This window comes from Phaethon aethereus (assembly GCF_964289735.1).
Source record: "Phaethon aethereus genome assembly, chromosome: 16".
In the NCBI taxonomy this organism is placed as follows: Eukaryota; Metazoa; Chordata; class Aves; order Phaethontiformes; family Phaethontidae; genus Phaethon; species Phaethon aethereus.
In genome coordinates, this window is record NC_138592.1 from 15,592,428 (window position 1) to 15,612,481 (window position 20,054).

Below are 20,054 nucleotides of genomic sequence, written 5' to 3' on the forward strand. Positions count from 1 at the left end.
TGCATTTACTTCAATAATTCATGATGGCTATGGTAGAACGTCTGGAAAGCAAATGACTAGTCATTAATGCACCATTTGTTTGTGTGACTTGCAGAACCAGGACTTTTCATCCACACAGAACAAAGAGTTTGATCCTCTTGGCCCACTGCCACATGGGTGGGGTAAGACTGACTTGAAAGTGTTTTGTAATGCAATGTAATTAAACATTAAAGCGTACTTCTGCCAAATTATTTTGTCAGCTGTTCTAGGCTAGTTTTTTTTAAAATGAAAATCTGGATTAAAAATCTTTCAAAGTTAAATCTAATCAAGTGTGCTGTAAAACAGAGTCCTGACAAGGATGTGCAGTTTCAAAGTAGATTAGAAACTATAAAGTATTCTGGTTACTCCCTGCAACTATCAGAATAGCTTCTTTCACACTGTCATCCTGTTTTTTACCACTTTCATTAGGCAGGATTACCCCCCACCATCCCGCTCCTGCCAAATCAGGCTCCAAATCCCCTCTAACTCAGAATGCCAAATTCCCTCTCCAAGCCAATTCTCAGAGAATTTTCTTAGTCTGAAAATGATTTTTTTTATAATGACAACTAACCAATTCTTGACTTGCCCCTCTCCCTGGAATAAATTTGATTTTGTACTTTAGAGGGTTAACAATTTACAATTAATATAATTGGGAGGGTTGTACAAAAATGTAAGTGTAAAACTAATTTCTAGTGTGACTATCAAACAGATAGAAGAATTCAAGTTTCATGATACATAGGCAAAGGTCTCAGAATTGTGTAATTTTAAAATGAGTACTTATCAGAGTTAGACCTAGGTTTTTAGCTCATCTGTTTTTCAAACATAACTATTTGGATTTTTAGTTCTGCTGTTAATGCAATTTCATGCCATAAAATCGTTGTTCCCCACACCTAAGCTTCCTTGCATTACATATATAACATTTCAAAGAGAGTTCTTTAGGCTGACATTGCCCAGGAAACAACAAAACTGAGTTTCCACATCGTGTTGAATTCTGTTAGCAGTGTAACTTTCATAGACAAGTGTCTACTTCCAGACTTCTCCTGTAAACTGAAGCTTTTTACCTGTGGTAGTCAGATTTTGGGTTTTTTGTAATTTGTGTTTCTCTTGCAACACTAAATAAAAATTGCATAAAGACCTGCAGAATGGTACAGAAGACCAAGCCAGGGCATTTATCACAAACTCTGTTTAGTCATGGTCATACACTAAACTATGTGAGAGAAGATATAAATGTGTTTGCTTTGATCATTTTTTATTTCCTGCTCATAATCTGAATATGAAGCCCTTGTACTTTCTTGATACTTGTGTATACATTTGTTACCTATTTTGTGTTTACTGTCTATATTGCTTGTAAGGTATGTCACAATAATTGAAGCAGCTGGAATTCCCTGTGGAGAAAGCAGCTTACATTTTTTCTTTCTTGCAATTAATTTTTTCCTACAGTTGAAAAATAAATAGCATAGTAAAGGACCTTAATATGGAAATTTCTACTTCTTCAATATTTTAATCAATGTAACTTTTGACTTGCAAAAATAATGAAAAACCTTTATAAAAGGTGCTAAGAGTAGGACAATAGGTCTAGTGAAGATAAACCTCCTGTGACGAGCTACTTCCTTCATGCAAATGTTTACATTGTTGTTATGATGCCCAGAATCTCTCTTGCTGTCAGGACTGTTGGTGTATAAGCAGTGCAGGTGGAGATAGATGAACTTTTCAGGGTAAGAACTGAGATCTAAAGAACTCATCTATGAACACCATTAAGTGCAGCTTTTCACCGAGGGTGGGTGGTGGTGCAGTTTCATATGACTGTTAGCAGTCAGTAGTATGGAGGCAGTTTTCTGTTTCTGCGTAGCCTAGTAAGGAATACTGCCGATGAAAGTGAAAAGATGTTGAGTCAAAGGGGGTACAGAGAAACCCGAAGACAGTTAGAGGCTGTGGCAGAGTATGGTGGTTGATTTTATGTACTTATTTGATTTTAGGTAGTCTCAGCAATATATTAAGCAGGTATTGAAATTTTTTTCCTTTCACATCTTTTCAGAAAAGAGAACTGACAGCAATGGCAGAGTGTATTTTGTCAATCACAACACACGAATCACTCAGTGGGAAGATCCCAGGAGTCAGGGGTAAGAAATCAGTTGCAGCTTCATGTAAGTCTGGAGTGAAAATATAACAAAGTAGTGAGACCGAGAGCTAGGAAATGCTGTCCACAGCTGAAACATGGACTCTCCTACACAAACTTCAGAGACAGCCCATTAAAATATTAGAAGGTACTAGCCAAAATGGAAACTGTCAAAATATTAACTTAGTAATAGTACAATTACCAGAACAGCTCCTACTCTTTTTATAACTCAGGTAGCATGTCTAAACATTTGTATCACTGGGGGAGGGAGGGATTTCTTTCATCCAGTGATGGGATGGTGCAGAGGATTCTGAATAAGAATTTGATTATTTCCTAGACAGTCAATAGCTAAGAGACAGAAAGAAGAGAAACTTGAAAAACTGCAGCACCCCTCCTGACACTTTCTTTTAAAAAAAAAAAAAGACGCAGAAAGAGAACTTGAGGCACTACTACTAAAAGTAATGTAGTACTGTTTATTTCAGGCTCCAGTCACTCTGATTCTTTGAGATGGGGAATGCAGGCAGGAAATTGATGGTGAAGGGTGTTCAATCCTAACTCCTCCTGTTTGAGCTGAAATTTTCCATTTGGTGAATTAACTTCATCTGTCATCTATAGAGAAGGAGTAAGAAGAGGGGGAGTGGAATAGCCTAGTATGTGTGGAGGGGTAATAGCTGTAGCCAGAGATGACAACTTTTCCATCCCAGTCATGTCTGCAGCAGCTGACTGTCTGGAGAACATGTAATTACTCTTAATACAACCCAATGACCAAATGTGCTGGCCTCACAGTTAGAAATATGGTCCTACAATGTAGTTCTCTGGAGGGAGGTCACTCTGAGAGAACTTTGGAGTGATACTACTCATGTCTTCCAAATATATTAAGATCTATCTTGGTTTATACCAAAATTGAGTTGGAAGTTGTCAAAAAATTTTACAAGATCAGTATCTGCATTTTCTTTTATTTTTGTCATTCTGAAACTCCTAAGGTTTTGGCTACTGTGATTACACGTGAGGTACCAAAAACTACTTATTAAAATTATGTCAGTTTTTGAGGAAAAACATAATAGTTAGAAGGTAAAATTCTGTTGTTTAAGTGGAGGAAACACCGATAAACCTTGCTTACATTTTTCCTTAGGTTTCTCTTTGCCGTTACTCCAGGTAGTGCAACCAAATGAGCTCATGTTTCTTTAAACAATCATTTTGATCTGATTGAGAGCTGATGTGAAAATTTAAGAGGGGGGCGGGGAAAAACAGAATAAATATTGACTGGAACGTTTCTTAATACGTAGTTTTTCTAGATCTGCCAAAATGTTTACTGTCTCAGGTATTGTTCACTTCCTTAATGTATTAAGTTGATCAGTTACCATATATTTTCTTTGAACCCATAGTCAATTAAATGAGAAACCCTTACCAGAGGGCTGGGAAATGCGATTTACTGTGGATGGTATTCCGTATTTTGTGGATCACAATAGAAGAACCACTACATATATAGATCCCCGCACGGGCAAGTCTGCTCTGTAAGTGTTTTTAATGTTTTACTAAGTTTTCAAAAGTGAAGTTTAGCACGCATCAATTTTGAAATGGGTTTTTTCTCTTTGCACATTTTTTCTGCATTTCTACAGTTTTACATGTAGTAATGCTGCTTTAATCTTCTGGGTTTTTTCATCCACTCATAACTGCCCCTGAAGAAGGCAGTGTTTTGAACACTTCAGAATCCTTCTTGCCAAGTAGTATATAAGATTTGAGGATATTTGAGGGTAATGGAGGAGCTTCAACAGTACTGTTGATGACCAGATCTTCTTCCAGTTACTACTCCTTCTTTTTATAAGTTCAGTCAACCCTTTCTTTGATTTTTAGGAACCAGAATGGAGTTAAAAACAGAATTTAACTCCCAACTTAAATTAACTGAATGTCATCCCATTCTTTGTTAGAATCTTTTTTACAGTTAATAATCACGTACTGTTTAAAAAGTACTGTGTATGCACTCCACAATTTGCAAAGGAAGATTTTTTTTTTTAGTTCAAAAACAAGAAAATTATACCCCCAAATCAAAAAATGTGAATAAGAAACTTCCAATGAGATAGCCAACTAAACCATACAACTGTATAACTATTACATTTGCAGGCTTTTACTTAAATTACAAAAACACTTTTGAAATTAATTTTTTTTTTCTCCTTTGGTTCCAGAGACAATGGACCCCAGATAGCTTATGTGCGTGATTTCAAGGCAAAGGTCCATTATTTCAGATTCTGGTGTCAGGTACGGATTAATTTCTTGAGAATATTTGTTTGCATTTTTGGTTTTTGTGTACATGCTTGAAATGAACTCTTCAATGCCTTCCAAGTAAAGGTAATCAAACTAAGGTTAAAGGCGAGTTAAATTAGGAGGGAGTAAACACAGGTCTTGTATAAACTGATGTAAGCTTTAAAGCTAGGTAAGCTATGGCTTTAAAACACGGGGCATTTGACACTGAACATGCATGTCTAAACATTGAAGAATATATGGTGTTGCACATTAGCTTGTTCTAACATAGTATCAAATTCCAGTGTGTCAGTCTTGGTCCTCTAAATTCTATGTAAGTCAAAAGATTTAAGTAACTTGGTGTTTAGGAAGAAGGTTTAAATGTTCCAGTTTTCAAGAGTCAATGAATTATCCTTTGAAAAACAGCGGAGAGACTAGCCTAATTTTTCACTTTTTATTTTGTGCAGAATAACGTAAATTTTCTAATTTTTTATTAAATTCCGGCGTAGAAAGCCTTCCTGACTTAGAGTATGTTATTGATCTTAATGCTTTCCAACGTCTTGTAAGAGTACAGTAGTTGAACCTGTTCTAAGCAGGTTCTGGAGGCATGTATACCTCACTGTAGATACCAATATTGGAAGCAATTTGTTCTTGGAGTAAATTACAGTCTAAATATCGTGATTACTGGGTTTCTTTTATATGCATTAATGAAATTCAACTGTACCTCTCAATATATACAACAAATGGCAGTCCAAACTCAGTATTAGAAACTTTTAAGTGATTGTACGCTTCACCTCCAAAAAAATTTCATTTCAGCAACTGGCAATGCCACAACACATAAAGATGACAGTGAGCAGAAAAACATTATTCGAGGACTCATTTCAACAGGTATTGTATTAAAACATGTTAGTAGTGGGTATGAAAAGTTGAGCTGATTAAATTTATTGTCACATGTCATTCTTGACCCTTTGACATCTTGCTCGTGTTATTTTAAGTGAGACTAACAAAAAAATATGAGTTTAATATTTAGGATACATTCATACTTACATATTAAAAGTTCATACTAAAATATGATGTTCTGACTCTAAAGACTGATTCATCTGACAGAAAAGGTGATTTTTAAAATTTTTTTTATTTTCCCCCAGAATTCTTTAAAATCTGAGTTAATTTTGAGGGGAACACTGTGGCAGAGTGGCTCCCCGTTCTCAGGAAGTTTTCATGTTGTGCTTATGTTTGTTGGCACATTTACCCCAACTGTGTTATATAAGCATGGACTATGTACCAAAATATATTAAATTGTTCTTAGTCTGGGCGTCATGAATCTTTAAGTGAGTAATGAAATGGTTAAAATAAAACAAAAATAATTAATTCTGTTTAGATTACTAGTAGCAAAATTCTTGTTAATGCCTGTAGACCTAAACCATGGTTAAAATGTGTTTCTGTACAATATTTTCAAGTGCTTTTTACTTTTACTTTTTGAATGTTCAGATGCATAGCAACAGGCTTGGAAGTGCACAGAAAATTCCACTTGGCTTAGCAAAAGCAACAAATAGTGCAGTTCGTTAGTCTTTTCTTTTGGAACAGTGATGTCTTCAAATAAAAGGTGTTAGAAGGGGACAAAATAAATCCTGTAACTGAAAGTTCACTGCAACCTTATTTCTAAAATTGCACTTGGTCCTTTTACAGTAACCGTAGAGGGAATAAAATTGTACTGTGCTGGAAAGAATTAAGAGATAGATTATGTAATTATGTAAGCATCAGCAAAACAGCGTGCCTTATCAATAATGCAGGTGACATAATCGCAAAGACCAGAGTTAATTTTTTATACTTGTTAGTCATTCATCATTTGCAGATACTTCTGTTGGGGTTATAAAATTTTTTGTGATGATTACTGCAGACATGTAGGAGAGATTTTTAAAATGCAAATCTTGACCCAGATTCTGTGCCTCTCATTACAAACAAAAACTTAAGGTTCTTGGACACACACAAGCTTAATGTGAAGTTTCTTTATGTAAACATCCGACAGTTGACCAAATCAGCATAATTACAAATTTGGTCATTGTATTAAAACCAGCATTAGTAAAGTTCCTTAGCATCTATGATTCTTCCTAAATTTAAAAAACAAAAAAACAACCAGGTAGATTTTTATTCTCCTCTTTAGGAGATGAAGCTGTAAAATAAAAAAAAATATATAATATATGTTTATTATTGTTTTGTTTCTAATTTGTTTCTCTGAGTCCTTGATCATGTCTCTTCATTACTTGTAACTGGGATACCATTCAGTATGGTATTTAACAAATACCGAATTTGCTTACTCTGGGCCTGTTACTTATTGGCTGGATTTCTGTCACATACTTATAGACAGGCTGCTGGCCTAAGTATCCAGAGTCTTTAATTTCAGAATTATTATTTCTTTTTCTTTTACATCTTTTACTTTTTGATCTATGGAAATAGGTTTGCAATAACACTTCAGAACATTTGCGCTAATGCTCCAGGAACATTCCATAAGCAGGTACTTCAGGTACTCATAGTTCATTTTATGGTCTGAATTATTAAATGCTATATTACTGGATAGCAAATAGTAATAAGTCTAGCCAGTGCTTATAGCTGTTTTCTTAAAAGAATTGATTGTTTTTCTTTTACTAAGATAATGAGCTTCAGCCCTCAGGATCTACGGAGACGTTTGTGGGTCATTTTCCCTGGTGAAGAAGGCTTAGATTATGGAGGTGTTGCAAGGTAAACTAAACTGAGATGGCAAATAATATCTTTTTCTGCAAGTTGTTAGTGTGAAGACTTCCCCGAAGCACATACTTAAACTGCAGTGCTTTCAAAATATTAGTGAAGTTTATTCCCTATCTTTCCTCAGCATATCTGAGAAAGACAGTTCCTTAAGATGTATGCATGTCTTGAAACTATATAAAATTATTTTCCATTTGCATTATGAATTATTTAATCGTCTCTGTGAATAGAGATGCACAGTTGACTGAACTGTATTAAGCCTTTGGCACAACCGTTAACATCAAAGGAGAGGTTTACTGAAAAAGTGAATAGGAATCTACTTTCGAGTCAAAAGTCTTTGCCGGAATGTAAGAGAGAAGTGCATATTTTAATTAGCATTCCCTAAAACGCTGAAGTTTAAATTAGTGGTAGACTTTTAATCTGCTCATTTAGATAACGGTGGTTTTTATCCAAAACACTGACAGTTGTACGCCATTGTAACTTTGCATATTAATTCATAATTTGTGTTAGTTTCAATTTGCTTTCAGTTTGGTCTAGCAGACTTCCTGGTAAGGAAGTCAGATTGACTACTTATGTGCCAACAAGTTCCTAAGTCAACAAGAGTTAGCTAATGTAATTTCTTACTTAACTTATTTTGAAATATGTTTTTATTGTTTGTGTGATTTCAGGGAATGGTTCTTTCTATTGTCACATGAAGTTTTGAACCCAATGTATTGCCTGTTTGAATATGCAGGGAAGGATAACTACTGCTTACAGATAAACCCAGCCTCTTACATTAATCCAGACCATCTGAAATACTTCCGATTTATTGGAAGGTTCATTGCCATGGTACGTTCAAAAGTAGGAGGTTCTCTAATGCAATTTTCCTGTAAATAAATATTGTACCATCGGATGGATAATTAGACAATTCATTTTTGAATTGAAACTGTTATCATGTGTTTGGATATAACTACGGTTGATGTAAGTTAATTCAGCATATTAGCAGTCATGATATTCTAGGTTGTTTTAATTCTTTGTCTGTCAAATTACGTTGGTACAGAGTATAGAATGTTGTCATACTAAATATTCAATTATCTTTTGCATTATTTTGTCTATTTTCATGTTCTTCAGGCTTTGTTCCATGGGAAATTCATTGACACTGGTTTCTCTCTGCCATTCTATAAACGTATCCTAAACAAGCCAGTAGGACTCAAGGATTTAGAATCTGTTGACCCAGAGTTTTACAACTCTCTCATCTGGGTAAAGTGAGTTTGACTTGATTTTGTTCTTGAAATAGCAATACAATGTTTTTGATTTTCACTTATGCCAGGAAACAGGTGTAAATTTATTACCAAGAACCCCACTGGAAAGTATAATATGTAAATTGCAGAGCAGTACTGGAATTTTTACTGTAATTTTAGATACACAAATAATAGATTGATAATGCAGAAGACTTTCTGGTTCATTGAATATTCTGCACAGCATCTTGTGTTCCATTTTTGCTGGTTTTTAATAAATCTAACTAGGCATTATACAGATGTGGCTGTCTTGAATGCTGTTACAAATAAAATAGGTTGAACAAATTCCACTGAAACTTTTCAGGTAACTGATTAAAAGAAATCAACAAAAATCCACTCAGTGTTTCTCTCTCTAGTACCTAGTTTAGTTAGAAAATGTAAAAAGTTTAGTGCTACAATGAAGCAAGTAAAAGGGATCTGGAGTTTGTAGACTGCAATTATTTTGGAATTATGTGTTAAAATATTTTAAGAAATAATTTTTAAAAAACTCTTAGATCTAAAGAATTGTAATTCTATGCTACTTTTATCTTAGCAGGACTCCAGGATGTTGTAGTCCATGGTTGATGTGCACCATTTGTTTCAGTAACACAGGCGATTTTCCCTTCCCAACAGTTAAAAAAAAATTAGAAGGGAAAGACAAACTCAGTTAAATTTTTCTTTGCTTCTGCTATAGTAAAAATAATTTAGCAGAAAAATTAGTCTTTTTTTACGTGACTAGAGAGATAAAATGTTTTACTTAAGTATCATACAAAACAAGAACAGTTTTAAAAAAGCTTTGACAAATTCATAAAAGTTGTGAGGATAGATTGTTTTTTAAAATGCAGAAATAAATATAAAAGACAAGATTATCATCTCCTGTAGTGGTGAATCTTGGAAGTATTATCTTGAATAATGAGTAGGGGGGAAAGCAGCTTTACAAGATGTTTACAAATTGAGACAGGAATTCTGATTTGGTTTTTGAAGAGTAGTATGTTCCATACTCCATGTATGTGCTGCTAAAAGGTGTAGTGAGTTAAAATTCTGTTAGGAAAACTTAAAATAATTGCTATTTGAGTAGAGATGCCATGAAACTGAGACCTGAAAGGTAAGAAAAGGTCTCAAAGCTTTAAGTCCTGACTTCTGTAATTAAGCAATCCTGTTATCTGTTTTGTAGTCAGAAAAGGTACATATATTTTTTTTAAAAGGAGGGTACTTTTTTGTCTTCTGTGACTCACGGAGTTTTAGAGACCAAGCAAATATGATACTGAAAAATGCAAGTTATAGGGAAGAAATCTGCATTAAATCATGGGGGAAGCTGTTACTGGTGAACAATCTTCTGATTAAATTGTAACAGGTTGCACATATAATGACATTTACTTATTAAGGGATTGATACTGTTCATATTCTGTGGAAAGTCTGGAGTAAAGGATGGTATCTTAAGCCATTATCTGTAGAGGTAGTTGCATCTTTGGATTTGTGTGCGTAGTGCTGGAGTCCATGAAAGGCTTTGCCCTACTGGAAAAAAAAAAAAAACACCACCACACAATGATGTGAAAATTCTGGAGAAAAACCTTCAGACCTCTGAGGGGTGCACATTAAGTACAGAGACCCAAACTTCAAGTTTAGTATAGTTGAGTCTGCCTATCTGTAATGCTGATGAAGTTATCCTCTAAGGAAATGACTCCAAATTTGTAGGGGGAAGAAAAGCCCTGTCTCTCAGGGTGGACTTAATTTATTCCTCACCAAAAAACTCTCTAGGAAGGTTTCACTAGTTTTGAATTTCCTGGTCCTTCTCCTATCAGGTGAAGGTGAAATGATCTCCTGTCATTTTTCTCATTCCCACAACTTTGAAAATTTCACAGAATCATCGAATTTGGAAGGGAACCTCTAGAGGTCATCTAGGAAAACCTCTCTGCTCAAACTGAGCTAGAGCAAGTATCTTTCATTTTAAAAAGAAGGGGTGATTTTATTTCATTATCCATCCATCTGAAGCCTTCCCTCCTCATCAGAGATTTCATGCAATAGCATGTATTTTGGAAAGATCAAGTTCAGAAGCACTGTTGCATCATGGTGCTAGATAAACCACAGTAATGTTTTCAAGATGGACATTTCTGTGTTACGGTTCAGGACAAATATCTTGATTTTGCACTTTATTTTTGGTGAAAAGAGTCATCAAAACCTCTGCATATGCAGGTGATTCTTCACTTTACAGAAGCACATATCAATATAGAGGTTACAGTGATGTACCCATTATGTTGTCCTGGCTATTAATGCCTATAAAGAGAATAGAGTTTATTTGAGCAATGTTTGTTGGCTACAGATTCTTCCTATGTTGGAATTTGTGAGAGAATTCCTCTTTAGCAGGAGTATTTGTACTTTGTTAACTTAGGAGCTTGGGACACTTCAGTATACAAGATAGTCCCATAAAGATACTGGAGTTGAAGATAATTCATTAAGCATGTAAAGTCTTTTTTAAGACTGCTTAGAATTTTTAGAATCGTAGAATAGAATCATAGAATGGTTTGGGCTGGAAGGGACCTTTGGAGGCCATCTAGTCCAACGCCCCTGCCATGAGCAGGGACACCTTCAACTGGATCAGGTTGCTCAGAGCCCCGTCCAACCTGACCTGGGATGTTTCCAGGGGTGGGAACATCTACCATCCCTCTGGGCAACCTGGGCCAGTGCTTCACCAAGTTGTTTCACCAAGTGTTTCTTAGTTGCTTCTTACCTATTATCTGACAAGGTGATGGCTACATTTTAATACAGTCTGTTGCCTGTTAGAAGCAGCAATCATGCAATGAAATAGGCAAAAATGGCATTACTTGAAAAGTTTCTGTATTCCATAGACATTCCACAGATCATAGTCAGCAGGTAGTTTGTCAGCTTTGTGATTGGTAAATTTAAGGGTATTACTGGTCAAAAATTTCTGATCAGGAGTACAATTCATATATGCAGATTGGAAAAATGAGTTTGTAGTTCTTGCAAAGCCATAATTATAGTGTAAGGAACATTTCCTTATCTTGACTATTTAGCTCCAAACCTTTTTTTCTTAAGTTTCTTCATACGTATCTCCTCTACTGAGTACAAGGCCTTGACACATATGTTTTCCTTACAGAGAGAATGACATTGAAGAATGTGGCTTGGAAATGTTTTTCTCAGTTGATAAAGAAATTCTAGGTGAAATCAAAAGCCATGATTTGAAGCCAAATGGTAGCAACATTCTGGTCACAGAAGAAAACAAAGAAGAATACATTAGGTAAGAATAAATGAAGATTTTAAAACACGCTTCTCTCCGTCATTTTCTTTCTTTAGTTCTAGCAAGAAAAGATTGTCAAGCTATGTAATCTGAAGCATTGTTGAAATTCTGCCTCTGGGTAATTGCTGATGTTGGCAACAAGTGACAATTGTTTGCATATTGTATTTGAAAGAATAATATTGATAGAAATTAATTTTTAAAATCACTTTTCCCAAAGATTACAGTTAGTAGACCTAGTCCACTTTTTGCCTAGAGATATTTATGTTTAGCAGATCATGACAACAAATGTGAATATCAGGTATTTCATGAAATTGTTGCATGTGTTTATTATTGGAATTATACCACTTCATATCCTGCTGATATTCTACCCAGCAGTTTATGTTTGTGAGTGTTTTTTTTAAAACTTAAAAACATTTTTGATGCTTTTGTGATGATTCTTACTTTTTAAAGACACTTCGGGTCGCTACTAGTTTTATCTGAACTGGTCTGGTGTAATTAGGTCTTGGCATTCGTAACAGGACACTGTTATGAATGACATCATAAGTTGTATTGTCATAAATGAAGGATTATGTTTGCAGTACCAGAATGTTGTAAAGCAGTAGGTTAACAGAGAAGGAGCCTAAGAGTGATTAAAGAATAAAAATGTGAACAGTGACCTGCTTTGTCCTGAAATATCCCCTTCTACCTCAATGTGCAACAGTAAGTTCTGCTTTAAGGTGTGAACTTCAACACAGAAGCTTGGAGGATGTGCTTGCAAAAAAAAAGTCATACATTGCAGGCACAAAATAAACTGAATCACAGTAGAATCTTCCTCTCTTTCTTACGATGTGTTTCTGTGAAGGCTTCTTTCATGGGAAGGTGTGAGGGAGAATGGAGCAGATTTTGTTTTCATCGCATGAGTAATCTGAAGACATTTCAGTGATTCACAGAAATGGTAGTATTTGCAGAAGAAACATACTGACATTTTGCAGTTTTGCGAAGTATTAATACTGGGGTTGAAAGTAGGGAGGATCTGCAGAAAACCATTCTCTTCTAGTTTCTAGGAACCCAGGGAGAGCTCAGATTCCAGTTTCACTCATTCTTTTGTCTTACTCTGAGTCCTGCTTTAAGTCACCAAAGTTTCTAGGACTGAAATCAGAAAATAGCCATCTCTCCTTTAGACTCCAGTTCTCCTGACAGGTTAGGCTTGAATTCAGCATAATATCTGCTTCTCCCTGGGTTCAGGTTCTTCGGGTCTCCTGCCTGCTTTTCACCCTTTTATTAATGGAGAGTGGAGTTTCTGCCACAGAGCAAAGTTTCATGATTAACAGAAACAAATATGGAACTTTCCAAATGGACATAGTCGTTTCTTGGTAAGCTAGCAGTCCTACTTATCTTCACCGGTACAACTTGACCTAGTTTTTACCTTTTCATGGATAATGACTGAGATTTCTGGGGAGAATATTAGACAAATATAGCTCTGTGTTTTTTTTTTTTTTCTTCAAATACCTAGGGACTGCTGTGCTGTCATGAATATAATCCATGAATAGATGCTGCCTCCTCTCTGAGTCTAAAATACTTTCTATAGCAGAATGGTTGGAAACATAGGGTTTTAACTTAAAGGAAAAACAAAATCGTTTGCACAGAGTAAAGGTTGCTAACGAAATTATACAGTGCTCTATCCCCAGAACTTTCCAGACTTTCCATATCTTTTTTAACTTAGCTTACAGTTCATCTCAGAATAGGCTAACACAGATGTGGACTTGGGTTAGCGTAGGCTATTTAAATCACTTTTCTGTATCTTCTTTTACAGGCTAGTAGCAGAATGGAGACTTTCCCGAGGTGTTGAGGAGCAGACACAGGCTTTCTTTGAAGGCTTCAATGAAATTCTGCCACAACAGTATTTGCAGTATTTTGATGCTAAGGAACTGGAGGTAAAGGATTGTTTGGCTATTGCTGGATCCAGGTTGTTACACATAAAATACTTAAACTCCAATCATTTTGTCTGAAGAACAGAACTAGCTAAGGCTGACAACTTTGTTTTATAGGCATAGGTTTTATGGAGTATTATTTGATTTAATGTGTGTCCTGGTTTCGGCTAGGATAGAGTTAATTTTCTTCCTAGTGGCTGGTACAGTGCTATGTTTTGGATTTGGGATGAAAATAACGTTGAGAACACACTGATGTTTTCAGTTGTTGCTGAGTAGTCAAGGACTGTCCGGCTTCTCCTGCCGGCCTGCCAGCGAGGAGGTTGGGGTGCACGGGGAGCTGGAGGGGACACGGCCGGGACAGCTGCCCCGGGCTGGCCAGAGGGATGTTCCATACCATATGATGTCATGCTCAGTATATAAACTGGGGAGTTGGCCAGGGAGGGGCTGCGGCTCAGGAACTAACTGGGCATCAGTCAGTGGGTGGTGAGCAATTGTGCTGTGCATCTCCTGTTTTCATAGACTCATAGAATGGTTTGAGTTGGAAGGGACCTCTGGAGGCCATCTAGTCCAACCCCCCTGCCATGAGCAGAGACATCTTCAACTGGATCAGGTTGCTCAGAGCCCCGTCCAACCTGACCTTGAACGTTTCCAGGGTTTGGGCATCTACCACCTCTCTGGGCAACCTGTGCCAGTGTTTTGTATATTCTTTTATCATTGTTATTACTCTTCTCTTTCCTGCCCTGTTAAACTGTCTGTATGTCAACCCATGAGTTCTGCCTTTTTTCTGATTCTCTCCCCATCCTGCTGCAGGGATGAGGTGAGGGAATGGCTGTGTGATTGTTTTAGTTACCTATGGGGTTAAACCGTGACAGTGTGTTTCCCTTTGCTTCTGTGTTTCCATGACAGTGGAACCATGAAACCATGACAGTGTGTTTCCTCTTTGCAGCCTACTTACACATTTCTGAAGGATAAGATTCTGCCAGTAGAAATTTCTTACCAAATTGCTTTGCTAATCCTCAGCAATTTGATTTGCCTGTGTTCAAAGAGTGGGTAATTTGACAGAAAGGGAGATAAAACCAGATATGCAATGGATGATCGCATATAGACTGGACCAGGTTCTAGATGGCTTTGATCTCTCAAAATTATACTTTCTGAAGCATCTGTTCAATTAAAAAAGATAAAAACAAAACATCCTGTTCCTAGTGGAGAATTGTAAGGCTGGGCAATAATAACCTGTTCCTGGCTTGAATGTCTAAACGCAAGTAATTATTTCATTTCTCATGACAGAGATGCTTTCTATTTTGTGGCCTCTCCAAATACACTTCATGAACAGTCATCATTTTTTGTTGTAGAAGTTTCAGATAAAGTTTAAAATTAAAAACAAGTATACTGTCATTGTAGATGCCTCTAAGTATGGGTGCAGTTGGTGTTGTATTTAGCTACATGGGAAGTCATAAGAGGAAAGTCTAACTTGTACTCATGTGTTTTATTTCCCTTTTTCTCCCCTAAAGGTGCTTCTGTGTGGAATGCAAGAAATTGATTTGAATGACTGGCAGAGGCATACCATCTACCGGCACTATACCAGGACCAGCAGACAGATAGTGTGGTTCTGGCAGGTCTCTAGACTTTGTTTTATTCTCAGACCTAGAGATCTTACAGAGCATGGCTACAGCTTCGTAAACAATAGTCAGAATTATGAAACAGATCTGTAGTGTGTAAATATAAATTGTTACTGCTAAGTCAGCTATTCGTAACATTCATGTAACTTGTTAATCTATAGATCATGATGATGATGTGAAAATCTGAATATCAAATCTATACCTAAAAGTTTATTTCAATTATTGTTTTTCAGTTTGTGAAAGAAATAGATAATGAGAAGAGAATGAGACTCTTGCAGTTTGTTACTGGAACATGCAGATTACCAGTGGGAGGATTTGCTGACCTCATGGGTATGTGTTAATAATTCCTCTAATGCCCTAGATTTTTTTTTTTTTAAAAGAACCAGGTTATAGGTTTATGGACATTTTTAATGAATTTTATATTGAATTCTGTTTTGTCAGTCCTGCATATACTTGAGCTATGATGGAAAAAGAGATGGAGGGAATGTTTACACCCGTTGTATTGAGTTTCAAAATCACTTCAGATTTACACATTTCACCACATGCATACTTCGATCTAGACAGAGTTGTATAGTCAAAGACAGCTGTTTTTTCTGTCTGTGCAAGTAATGGTAACCTTGTCTTGTGTTTAAGCCTTTCATACTTCAGTTGTAATGTATTACCTGATGATACAAAGGTAGCTAGACCTATGCCTTGTTTATTTGAATTTGTTACAGGGAGTAACGGACCCCAAAAATTTTGTATTGAAAAAGTTGGAAAGGAAAACTGGTTACCTAGAAGTCATACCTGGTGAGTATGTAACAAATCAGAATATGACTATTGTTCTGTTTTTGCTGACAACAATCTACTTGGAGATTTTAGTATATGGGTAATAAATGGTTGAGATTGCGAAAGCAAACACCAAGTTATACCAGTAAACTTTGTTGTTGAATAATAGCTGAACTTCTGAAAAACTCTTGTGGCATGGAGTAGATTCCGTTGTAAATTCCATGGATTTCTGTTCTACTGAAAATTTAAAGTAATAAACAGCACTGTCTGAAAAGGTTGGGATTGATCTTTTGTTATTGCTACACTCCATCTTGATAGTGAAGTAGCTGCATTCACACTCCCTCTTCCCTAGAGCAACTCCTCCTTCCCTAGAGCAAAGGTAGCTTCTACGCAGTTCCTCAGGTGTACTAGTGGTTAGTAAAAACACACAAATTTAAACATTCCAATGTGAATGATGACTCCAGTTAACCAACTAGGAAAAGTTAGTGAAACTTTGTACCAACTACACTGCATTTCTAGAAAACTGTCACTGTTCAAGCACTTGAATTCCAACTTTTGCTCTCAGAAATACATAAATTTATGTCAGTAGTCAGCTTTTCACAGGGTATAAATCCAGGTATCCATCTACACAGCAAAAAGTTTAATTACCCATATTCATAATGGATTTTTTGTGATTGTTTAATTATTTTTCAACACTTTTTATTTTCAGTTTCAATCGCTTAGACCTTCCACCCTATAAGAATTATGAGCAGTTGAAGGAAAAGCTGTTGTTCGCAATTGAAGAAACAGAAGGATTTGGGCAAGAATAGCTAAAATTTGCACCTTGAAGAATGTGAACTCAACATGATGTATGTTCTTCACTTCTTCTGCTTGTTGCACACTTCATTGTAAAGTAGACTTGACTTGGATTTATTTAACAATACTAATGTGTAAGCAAATGGATGTTATCCTGAGGTTTTACCCACATTAACTCTGGATTTCTACTGAGCACTTTCAGAAATCAAATGAGCAATCAGATATGGCTACAAATGAATTATGACCTAAGTAGAGGTTTAATACAGCTTTGGGCTCTGCTTTGTTTTACCATTCGTTAATTAGAATGTGTCCTTAATGACTGACAGATTTTTAACAATAGTTTTGTCTTTCCTTTTTAGTAGCATTTTTTGCTACTGATGCACTGGGAAGTTCATTGGTAGCTGCAATGCTGCAGCATCATCATAAGCCTCTTCGCAGCAGTGTTGTTAGAGCCAGCTTGTAACCATCCTCTGCATACTGTGAGCAAATTCATTGCTTAAGCTCTTTTTTTCTAACTCAAGTGTGGCCAGCGTGTTTTTGTTTTTTTTTTTTTTTTTCCCCCCCGCCTGGAGTCTGCTCACACGCCAGCTGGACTCAAGCTGCTGTTAAGGGGATGTCAAGCTGTGGCACAAATCCAGGGCATAGCTTTGCTTTGGTTTTTTCCCAATCCTGCTAATTTCAGCAAAATAGACATGCGCCCAAAGTTGTTGGAACATTTCTGTGTGCCCTCAGAAGAATTCTGATCTTTTTCTGTGTAATACATTTAACACTTAAATCAATATTAACACTGTGGTACTTCACTTGTTTTGCAAAAGACAAGACCACCTGGGATTGCACTGATTCCATTTAGATTCTTGTTTGAAGACTGATGTTTCTTCTCAAAAGTGTTAATGGACATTATTCTCAGTGTTACTCTTATGTGTTGGAGTCGGTTTGCTCTGAAAACTTTATTGGGTTCTCAGGAAGAGGTACAAAACAACTGGATTCAGAAAATGATAATACTTACCATTTTTGCTGATAAACTGATATGTGATACTGAACCTTAGAAAGTTGAGACACGGATTACAGATTTTTGAAAAGCTGGAGTATCAGTAAATAGTTCTGTAAAGATTGAAACTAAAGTTGGGGGGGCGGGCATTTCTAAGCTAATTCACCTTAAGCTGCTTTATAGCTGGTAACTTTTGTAGTGAGTTCTTGTTGAATTAACAACATCTTTTACTTTCTTTTAGAATCTGTTAATATTCAGTTCTCTTCTGGTTTACAATAACATTTTGTTTTTTAATTCTCCATTAGACTGAATGCACTTTTTGGGTATGGTCAGCTCTTTCCCTATCTGAAGGGAGGAAAGCAAACTTCAACGCGATGAGCTGTTAGCCATAGTAAAAGACATGGCACTTGAAATAGCATGTAGCACGTATTAAAGCATAACTGCAGCTCAAAGCATTGGGACAGGAGCTGTTTTTAAAAGGCTTCTAGATATCGGAGCTGAAACAGGACAGTGGGGAACCATAACACTGAACTTCTAGTCTTGAAAAGAATATTTCTTTCCTGCTGTCCCTTCTGTCTAAAGTATAAGAGGGAAAAAACTGATTCAGGCCTAAGAAGAACCAAGACACTACAGTTTTTAACTTGACTTCAAGAGTTTTTCAGGTCATACGAAGTGATACATGCTTATTGGAAGGCAGAATGATTAGACTTCAGAGTGAATAGCTCTTTTGTCATGCATATGCTAAGAAAGGCATGGAAAAGAGTTTGTGATGATATAGAAATGACCCTCTTATAGTTTCATTGAAGGTGAGAACTAGCCTGACTTCGTGATTTTACTAGGAGGAAAATCTGCCAACTTCAAAACATTTGACGGATATATTACAGTATACAGCTCATGAGGAGAAAAAAAGCCTTATAAATATTTTCTGTTTATATTAATTCTTACAATGAAATGTAGTTACCTAACATATTTACAAGAGAGATTAAATTAAGCAAGATAATGCAAGATTAAGCTATGAAAAATAGTCTGTGTTCTGCATAATGCTTTATGATTCATGTAGGGAACCTAGAAATATTGTTAATGTATAAATATCACCCAAAAGGCTTTCAGCCCTATATTTTTAAAATAAAGAATAGTTATAATTGAAATAGCCTTAGCCCTAGTTCTATAGGGTATGGCTGTTTAATATTTTTATGGTTGAAATGTTTAGTTCAGGAAAAAGGTAAATGCTTGTATATATTTTTGCAGTCCGGGATTCCACTTATTCCATTTTTCTTTCTTTAATTTAAGTGGCATGTTTATATGTCTCTTTCTGCTGTATGGGTGAAAGGGGGCTGGATATCCCAAGCACCAGATAATGATTTTAAAATACTGCAAGTAAAGAATTCATTGGGGGGGAGGGCAGTAATCTGTGAAACATTGGATTTCGCCAAAATATAAAAAAATTTAAAGCAACTTTACTGTGTTAAATTGGCAATATTTCTGAAGTCAGAGGTTAAGATTACCCAGGCATTTTACTTTATCAGCATTGTGAATGCTAACAAATCTGTTAATTTTTTTACAGCATGTTCTGTAGAAATAAAAAGTAATTAATATACGCCACTGGTGCACTTTTCTGTTCTTTATGGGGATCTGGTGAAAACAAGATGTGGATGAGCCCACAGCATCTGGCATCCTAGATAGTAGGTTATTATGCATTGAACTTACAAGTAAGATTTTCAGCAGAGATTAATGGATTTGTCTCCCACTACTTGAACTGATTGATTTAGTAGCCTGCGCTGCATAAATTCATACTATGTCACAAACGTACATTCATTTGCAACTGTCAGTTGATCCTAATTTTCAAGTATTAAAATATCTTTAACTTATAATTTTGCCTAATGTGAATGGCATGAGAAAATTCAATGCTGAGATGCCGATCTAATAATTAACAAAGCCTTATTGTTCTGGATAGCTCAGGAAATGTTAATATTCTAATGAAATGCACCGTAAATGCGTCATGTCTTCATCTGATCTAGCATGGAAGTTTCGGGGTCTTTTTTAAATCCAGTTGCTTGGTTTTTGTTTTTTGTTTTTTTTTAAAAAAAAGCTTTTATTCTGAGAAAAGTAAAATTTTGATTTTGTTTGCATTTTCCTTACATGTTGCACTGGATTTTTAATCTCTACTCTCTCTCTCTTACGTTGGCATCTCCAGCCCCCTTTTTGTGGTGTCTTTCAATTTTCTTCAAGAATCACTGTTTGTGTACATGTGCTTTAGTGAACTCGTATATAAACTGGGATCAGCAGCACTGGATTGTAAAATACTGTACTGAAATTCATTGTTGAAATTTCCTTTCATTGTAATTTCAAAT

General features: G+C 36.0%; 1 protein-coding gene across 2 annotated transcripts in view; it reads left to right on the forward strand.

Moving 5' to 3' along the window:
* The window catches only part of ITCH (itchy E3 ubiquitin protein ligase), a gene marked incomplete at both ends in the record, with an annotated part of 32,057 nt that extends 15,328 nt beyond the window's left edge, over positions 1–16,729 (forward strand). For both annotated transcript variants that reach the window (XM_082007072.1, XM_082007071.1), the window contains 14 exons: positions 95–161; positions 2,054–2,138; positions 3,520–3,648; positions 4,318–4,390; positions 5,189–5,260; positions 7,020–7,108; positions 7,780–7,939; positions 8,222–8,355; positions 11,483–11,623; positions 13,416–13,536; positions 15,045–15,149; positions 15,386–15,482; positions 15,869–15,941; positions 16,630–16,729. In XM_082007072.1, coding sequence (XP_081863198.1) covers positions 95–161; positions 2,054–2,138; positions 3,520–3,648; positions 4,318–4,390; positions 5,189–5,260; positions 7,020–7,108; positions 7,780–7,939; positions 8,222–8,355; positions 11,483–11,623; positions 13,416–13,536; positions 15,045–15,149; positions 15,386–15,482; positions 15,869–15,941; positions 16,630–16,729 — 1,446 coding nt within the window. The remainder of the gene's footprint in view (positions 1–94; positions 162–2,053; positions 2,139–3,519; positions 3,649–4,317; positions 4,391–5,188; positions 5,261–7,019; positions 7,109–7,779; positions 7,940–8,221; positions 8,356–11,482; positions 11,624–13,415; positions 13,537–15,044; positions 15,150–15,385; positions 15,483–15,868; positions 15,942–16,629) is intronic.
* Positions 16,730–20,054: the final 3,325 nt, after the last annotated feature.